The sequence below is a fragment of the Uloborus diversus genome, chromosome 9 (genome assembly GCF_026930045.1).
Source record: "Uloborus diversus isolate 005 chromosome 9, Udiv.v.3.1, whole genome shotgun sequence".
In the NCBI taxonomy this organism is placed as follows: domain Eukaryota; kingdom Metazoa; phylum Arthropoda; class Arachnida; order Araneae; family Uloboridae; genus Uloborus; species Uloborus diversus.
The window spans coordinates 53,182,396-53,191,046 of NC_072739.1; the positions used below are offsets into that span (position 1 = coordinate 53,182,396).

General features: G+C 35.7%; 1 protein-coding gene across 1 annotated transcript; it reads left to right on the forward strand.

Moving 5' to 3' along the window:
• Window positions 1-4,365: 4,365 nt before the first annotated feature.
• LOC129229209 (protein mesh-like) lies at window positions 4,366-8,411 on the forward strand. The gene has a single exon (XM_054863471.1). It carries the CDS (start codon window positions 4,432-4,434, stop codon window positions 7,798-7,800), a length of 3,369 nt encoding a protein of 1,122 aa, XP_054719446.1. The 5' UTR covers window positions 4,366-4,431; the 3' UTR covers window positions 7,801-8,411.
• The last annotated feature ends 240 nt before the right edge of the window (window positions 8,412-8,651 follow it).

Consider the following 8,651-nt stretch of genomic DNA (forward strand, 5'->3'; position numbering starts at 1 on the left):
ACGCATATTATGCCTCACAAACCTTTTATATTATAATATAAATTTTCCCGTTTTCATAACATTTTTTATTGCTGCTCCACCCCTATTAGTCATAGCGTGATGTTATATAGCCTTCCTCAATGAATAAACTATTCAACACAAGAAGAATTTTTCAATTCGAACCAGTAGTTCCCAAGATTAGCAAGTTCAAACAAAAACTTTACAGCTTTATATTATTGGTATAGATAGAGGGAGAATACATACAAGGGTCATTTCAGATTTCACGTCAAATCGCCTAATGCCATCTGCCGTCATGTCTCAGATTTTGTCCATTATTTTTTACGAATAGATAAATATCTATGAGAAAAGCCCCCCCCCTTTTTTTTTTTAGATTTTTTAAACGAAAATTACGTTTTGGAGAACTTTTTTAAAAATTCGATTTTTGATCATTTTTCGGAGTTACCGTTTTGGCATGAATTTAGAAAATCTCTCTAGTTTCTTTATTTTTCAACTAATTAAGCTGAATTTACTATCAATTTCAAGCTAATACTTTTCTCTTTCAGTGTAAACAGCAGAAAGTATTCTGTGAATAGTTGGGTGTTGCCACTCTCAGTGGCGGCGCTAGGGGACGGCGACGTCGGCGACTGCCGACGGCCTCGTGCGGATGGGGCCTCGCAAAATTCTCAGAAGTTAATTCTCAAAAGTTTTAAGAAATTTCCATGTTTTCAATTGAAGCTCTTATTAAATGCAACAGACACAAAAGTAATCAAAATAGTGCGTGCAGCGGAAACTGCACAGAGGCAGTCTTAGCAAATGCGGGGCCCAAATTCTGTCGGGACCTGAATTTAAAATATTCAGTAGCTACAGCTTATTGATCAGCTAACTCTATTCCCCCACCCCACCGCCGTCCTATTTCTTTTCTATTTCTCTTGTTTCCTAAGTTCGTCTAAAAATAAGAAAATATTCAAAATGCTGCTCCTCCGAACACACACCCCTCCTCCATCACCATACACACCCCTCCATACACACGCACACCGAAAGCATTACGAAGCATCTGAAATTTCGTTTCCAGATCTTAAATTTCGCGATATTTCCAGGTTAAAGCCCCCAAATACTGAACGACATCGAAAATCGTTTAAAATTGTGTTTTTGTAGCTTGAATTTGAAAAATTACCGAGCCTAATATTACAAAATATGACCTCACAATCGCATTTTTAAGGCTTGAATTTCAGAAAATATTCGGGCAAGGATCCCCATACCGCCTTTCTTTTATATCATTAGCAATTAGGTTTTTAAAACTACATCAACAAAAAGTTTAAGTGGACTGGCTCCTGAATATAAAATATTGCCAAAGTTTTTAGGACCATAATTTTCAAAAATTTTCGAAGGAAGAGCTCCCTTCCTTCTCGTAAAATCTTCAAAGTTTGTCTAAAATTCTGTTTTTGAAACTTCAATTTCGAGAATTTGCCGGGGGTTGATTTTGACCTATTTTTTTAAACAAAAGAATCGATCTGGGACAGTCTCTGACCCTAAAGTCAATAAATATGGCCGACAATTGCGTTTTTAAGGCTTCAAATATCTGGAAATTTCCACCGAGACCTCTGTAAATTTTTTCCCCTAACATCAGCAAAGAAAGAATAAAATGGCGTTTTTAAACTACAAATTTTAAAAAAAATTTTCCGGGGGAGGACCCCCGGACCCCCCTTTCTATCACGTTCACGTCGTTTTTTCCCCTTCAATGTGCCGCCCCCTCCCCCCACCAACAAAAAAACTTTTTGATTGCGCTACTAGTCACAAAATGTTTTTGTCCTAGCAATTAAGTGAATTGGGAACTCTAAGTGCCAATAGTTAGTACAAAATTAATTCCATGTCTTTGTCTGAAATATATTTTACGATTAAAAGGGCCTCGCAAAACTGGATCGCCCACGTCTGCTTCTGCTCTCGCGCCGCCACTGGCCACTCTTTATCTAAAGTCAGTTTTTATGTTTTTTCAATTGGGAGATTAAATAAGTCATATCTCCGGAGTAATTACTACGATCTGCATCAAATTTTTTTGTAGGATATTTAAATCATTCTCTTACTATGTAGAAAAAAGTGGAAGGGTGTTTTTTTGTTGTTTTGAAGTAAAAAAATAAAGTTTGATTTGCAGAAAATACAAATTGTCTAATACTTTAAATCACTTTTAAGCTTAAAAAAGACCAAACACTTTTCAGAACAATTAATAATGGACTCTCAAAGGAGTTTTATCAATAGTTATTTGCTGAAAAGTTGTTTATTTTGGAAAAGACTCGTGTAAAAACTTCCGTTTCAGACTTTGCAAAAAACACACACTTTTGATTGAAAAAATACTAAATATTAAGAATATTAATTTGAAGAATAGTGTAAAGAAATATTTCTAATGGCATCATTTAGCATTTTTTTTTTTTTTTTTTGGACAGTAAAAGATGGGGGGAAAAATTACTATTGAAAAGTTTTCATAGCCTAAACTTGTTTGGATTTCGTAACACCTGACAATGATCTTCCTCTCTTAAAATACTCATGCAATACGCATCATTCATCTTTCGCTTTGAAAGTTAATCGACACATAGCTTTCGTCGATTATAAAATGTGAAATGAAAGGCATGCTTGTGCGGGCGTCATTTTTTTTTTTTTTTAAATTTACTATTTCCTTTGTATCAGAAGATGAGAAAATCAGAATTTATATTAATAAGTTTCAAAGAGATTTTAAAATATATTTAAATCAGCAAAAATAATCTTTTTCAGAGAAATCTAGAGTTGTGGAGTACTTACTGTAAGTGTAGAAGTTTATTGTCAGGTGTAACGTAATCGAAACAAGTTTATGATAAGAAAAGTTTTCAACAGTATTTTCTTTCCCCCATCCTTTAATGTTAAAAAAAAAAAAAAAAGCAAAATAATTCCATTAGAAACATTTTTAATACTATTCTTCAAATTATTATTCTTAATATTTAGTACACTTTCAATCAAAAGTGTTTCATTTATTTATTTATTTATTTGTGCGAAGTCTGAAACGGAGGTTTTTGCACAATTCTTTTCCAAAGTAAACAACTTTTTAACGATTAACTATTGATACAAATCTTTTGAGAGTCCAGTATTAATTGTTCTGAAAAGTTTTTGGTCTTTTTTAAGTTTAAAAGGGATTTAAAATAATAGAAAACTTGTATTTTCTGCAAAACAAACTTTATTTTTTTATTCAAAACAACAAAAAACACCCTTCTACTTTTTTCTACATAGTAAGAGAATGATTTAAATATCCTACAAAAAAATTTGATGCAGATCGTAGTAATTACTCCGGAGATATGACTTATTTAATCTCCCAATTGAAAAAACATAAAAACTGATTTTAGATAAAGAGTGGCAACACCCAACTGTCCACAGAATACTTTCTGTCATTCACACTGAAAGAGAAAAATATTAGCTTGAAATTGATACCAAATTCAGCTTAATTGGTTGAAAAATAAAGAAATTAGAGAGATTTTCTGAATTCATGCCAAAACGGTGACTCCGGAAAATGATCAAAAATCGAATTTTTGAAAAAATTCTCCAAAACGTAATTTTTATTCAAAAAATCTAAAAAAAATTAATAATTTGGGCTTTTCTCATAGATATCTATTCGTAAAAAAATAATGGACAAAATGGGAGACATGACGGCACGGCCGACTATTTAATTTGGGCGATTTGGTGTAGAATAATCCACAACAAATATACAAAACAAATGCATAAAAAAAACCCTTTAACTTAAAAATGCGTAAAGCAGCAATCACAAAAGTTAAGTACAATAATGGTAATAAACAATTAAAAAGAGTACTTGCTACTTTGAAATTTCCAATGCTGATGAGATCAATCTCAAGCAGCCTTTCTTTGTCTTTGTCTTTTTAACTTTTTTTTAACCTCCCCCCCCCTATTTTTTTTTTGCTTTTTTAAATTGTTTATTAGCATTTTACCATTATGTATATATATATATATATATATATATATATATATATATATATATATATATATATATATATAAAAGCTTTAAATTCAAGTTGACTCCTTCCATTGCACAAGGAAAGAAAATTTCTTAGATTACACTCCCTATGTATTTCTCCTCCTTCAATCACATTTTAAAGATAAAGTAAATAGAAACGAGCAGATAACTGTGATGTCAAACGCAATTTCTTTTTTATCAGTATTATTCATGGTGTGTTACTCTCCAAATTAGAAGATATTCAATTTTCTCCACTAGCTACAACTCAAGAGAGGAAAGACACAACGGTTTCTAGATTATTACGACCTAAGCTTTCAATTCTTATCAGGAATGCTCACTTTATCAGGAAGGTAGGAGTGATAAACTGCATACCTGGGAACGAAGTTCATATCATTCGATGGAAGCATAACAGAAACTGCCAACGCCTTACTTTGCTTCCAAAAGCGCTATTTTTCTTTTAGAAAATGGCGCAGTTGTTGTGGCTATTTGTTTTTGCATATTTTATACCAAATAGTGTCTTACAAGATGTGAATCCTAGAGACCCTCCTTTGATGAGAGCCTCACCTTATGTTGATATGAAAGCTTTTCGTTCTCAACTGTTATATCCTCACGAAAGGAGATATCTTGTGGATACTATCAACAGAGGACAAGCTATTAGAGACACGCCGTTGACTTTCCGACTTCCGTTCTTCGGGTTTGACTTCAGGTACATTTGGATTCATCGTGATGGATATATCCTGTTCAACAAAGGTCTTTTGGAGTACGAATATCCTGTGAAATTTCCAAGCCCATATATCAACGATCCGTCGAGAGAGGAAGACCCTTCTTTGATTGCGCCCTGGTTCAGCTACCAGGACATTCCTAGTTCCATAGAAGGGGCCGGTGTCTATTCCCAGATGGTCAATCTTGCTAGCGAAAAGAATGTGTCTTTAAAAGAAAGAATTCGGTTGGATTTTAAAGACGCCATGATCGGATCTGCAGATTTTGAGCCAACATATGCGATGATAGTGACTTGGAAGAACGTGACTCATGCTAACAGGATGCCAGGAAGCAGTCTCAAGACGAACACTTACCAACTTGTAATAGCTACCGATGAAAAAAGAACTTATGTGATGTTTAATTACGATGCTATTGGTTGGATTTCCGACAAAGACAACTACGATGGACAGAAAGGCATTCCACCCTTTATAGGGTTCAATGCTGGAAATCGGACTAGAGCTTACGAGTTCGAACCATATTCTCAGCAACCGAGGGTAAGTCGCTTACCTTCTTTAGGTTTTGGTAACGGACTTAATGGGCGTTTCTATTTCCAAGTTGATGAAGAAATTTGGCCAGGATGTTGTATTGAAAGGTACTTAGATATTAACTGGCCAACAAGACCAAAACTTACATTCTTCCCTAGGTATGGACCCATGCTAGGTGGCACGGTGGTAAATGTAACAGGGCCTTGCTTTTTTGACCCAAGGAGTATTATTCGATGCAAATTTGATACTCTTGAAACGGACGGAATTTACAGAAGCCCTAATCATGTGTCTTGCATTTCTCCTCCAGTGATGTACCATGGATATGTTGATTTATCGGTTTCCATCGATCAAGGACCGTTTTTGTTTTATGGTAAATACTATGTGCAACCTCCAGATGTAGTCGAAGCAGATGTGAACGTTCTTGATGGTAGTGACAAATTAGAAGCGCCTCTACGTTTTACAATTCAGTGGAAACACGAAAAATTGACTGCCGATACGAGAGCTCCATTAACTATATCGCTATGGGGCTACAGAGAAACAAATGAAAATTACCCGAAATTGACATACATCGACGTATTGTCTGAAGGAGCAGTTGCTAGTGGGGACCGCACACATACCTTTGATTTAGAAGAGTTTAAGAACAGGTGGAACTGGGATAAGCTGGATATTACATTTGGCTTTATTGCTATAAACTTAACTGACCCGGAAGTTCTGAGAGATGGTTCAGTGCAGTCTCCAGTGTTGTGGTCAGGTCCTTTACCATTAAGCTGGTATTTCAGGCATCAGTGGCGAAGAAAGTACGGACAAAACTGGAAGAGAGACATGTGCGAAGATTGGTTTTTAAGAGAAAAATACACTGATCGGTTTGCTATAACACTTTTTAGATGTCCTTGTACTTTACAACAGGCAAAATTAGATAGGGGTAGATTTGCACCAGATCTTCAATGCAATGAAATCGACAGGAAATGTGAAACTTTTCACAAAGCTGCTTATCACTGTGTACGATCAGGTAGACCAGCCGTTGGTGGTGCCGGGCAACTCTGCTGTTATGACGACCATGGAGAACTAATAAGAACTGGAGATACCATGTACGGTGGAAGGCCAGCTAGGGCTTTTCAGTTCGGTAAGCATCCATTTAAACAAAGAATGATGATCCCAGCCCTTTCCTACTGGTTACACGACGTCATACCATTCTTCTTCTGCTGCAAATGGGCAAGCAATGAGGATGATGCGGAGACATGTGATATGTTTAAATACTGGAGAACTTCGCAAGATTGCTCGCTTTACCAACCACCTGGTGTAGCTTCTGTGTTTGGAGATCCTCATTTCCTTACATTTGATAGAACAAATTACACATTCAACGGCAAAGGCGAGTTTGTTTTAACAAGGGTCAATCATAGAATGCATAAGCTTGATGTGCAAGGAAGATTTGAGCAACCGGATCCAAAATATCACTACTTGCCAAAAATCAATGGAACACGGCTTATGGCTGTGACAGCCAGGGACAATATATCTTCAATTGTAGAATTTAGAGTCAGACCAACCCCAGCCAGGTGGCAGTATCACATGTACATCATTGTAGACAACGAGTATGTTTATTTTTGGGATAACAGTCTCCGAGTGCAGTACTTCAAAGGTGTGACCCTTTACCAGCCAGCGAATGTCTATAACATGTCCCACATAGTCGCTATGTTTGATTCAGGAGCAGGGGTAGAGGTCATGGTGGAAAATGGACACATGGCTACGCATGTCTACCTGCCGCTGACGTTTATCAATAAAACTAGAGGGCTGCTTGGTAATTGGACAAGAAATCCGGACGATGACTTTACCACACCGGATGGAGAAGTTCCGTTTGGTCCTAACGCCAGGACGTTTGATATTCATCATAGATTCGGTATGGAATATCGTCTTTCCGAAATCGGTAACGAAAAAGTCGGAAGATCTTTGTTCTTCCACAATGCCATTCCTTTCTCCCAGTACGACAACAGGACTTTTGTGCCAGAATATGAAACGCCCCCACCGATTCCAAAGAACTTTAGCTACAGACCGGAGGAAATCGATGGCATATGTACTTCTTCATCAGCCTGCCGATTTGATTTCATCGTGACCGGAGATCGCGACTTTGCTGCGGCTACCCGAAATCATGAAAATTACGCCCAAAAGTTGTCCATGGATGTTCGTAAAAAGACGATCCGGTGTCCTGAATTGGTGAAGCCTCGGCATGGAAGAAAAAGTGAAATTCGGTACTTCGTTGGCACTACTGTGCGTTTCAGCTGCGATGATGGGTACCGCCTTGTCGGGTACGAAAACAGAAGGTGCAGAGAAACAGGATTGTGGAGTTGGGGTGTAGATCCCCAGTGCATCAGCGAAAAAGATTACGCCAAGAAAGTGGTTGGAATATCTCTTGGTATAGTGTTGCCGATCATTATTCTCGGTATTCTGTTGTGTGTGTTCTTGGTCCAGAGAATGAGGCACAGAAAACAGCACTGGACTGGAGAGAAAGGACTTCAGGCAAATTCCATTCTTGAGATGAAGTCCAACATGAATAAAAATGGAGGAAATGGATCCAGCAAAGTTTCTGACTTTTAAACATTTTTTGACTTTTCATATTCTATTTCTTAGACAGAAGAGCAGTTTTGTCATATCTTCATATATTTTATGAACGAACAATTTTTATGCACACAAAACCTCTCAGGTATGACATTTTATTCTGAAAAAAAAATCTTACTACTTTCTATTAATTCCAATTTGTTAATAATTTAAAAAAAAAAAAAAAACTACACATTTTTGTATTTATGTTTTGCGCAAAGAAATGTATTATAGATTAACAAAATTACTATTTTTATGATAAACATAGTTTCAGATTTAAAAGAATTACAAAAATGCTTGTAATTTAAATTCATATAACATAATAACCCATAAATACATCTAAAACATCAAATTAATAATAGTATTAGGTTTGTTTAATCCGTTTAAAAAATAGAGTGCTGCAAAAAAAAAAAAAAAAAAAAGCCATAATGTGCATTTCAGTGTGAATCGTATTGTGAGTTCCTACGAAAATGTTTCAAATGCATTTTTCATAAACATTTCTCATCTTTTAATTTTAAAAATAAGTTTTATTCCTAAGAACTTCACGAAATATATTTCCATATATGGAATTGAGTTGACGCTTGGAAGGTTTTTCAAAAAAAAAAGAAAAAGGAAGAAATAGAGGAATGGGAATAGAGGATGTATCTGTGCCGAAATCAAATGTAGAAAATTATTTCTAGCTTGTCCAGTAGATAAAGCAGTTTCAGATTCTTATTTGTCTCTAATCTGTTACATCTACAGGACTAACTAGAATTATTTTTTCACATTTTATTTCGGCACAAATGCAGCTGTCCCATTCCTCCCAACTCTTCCTTACTTTTATTAGTTAGTTAAATTAAAAAAAAAAAAAA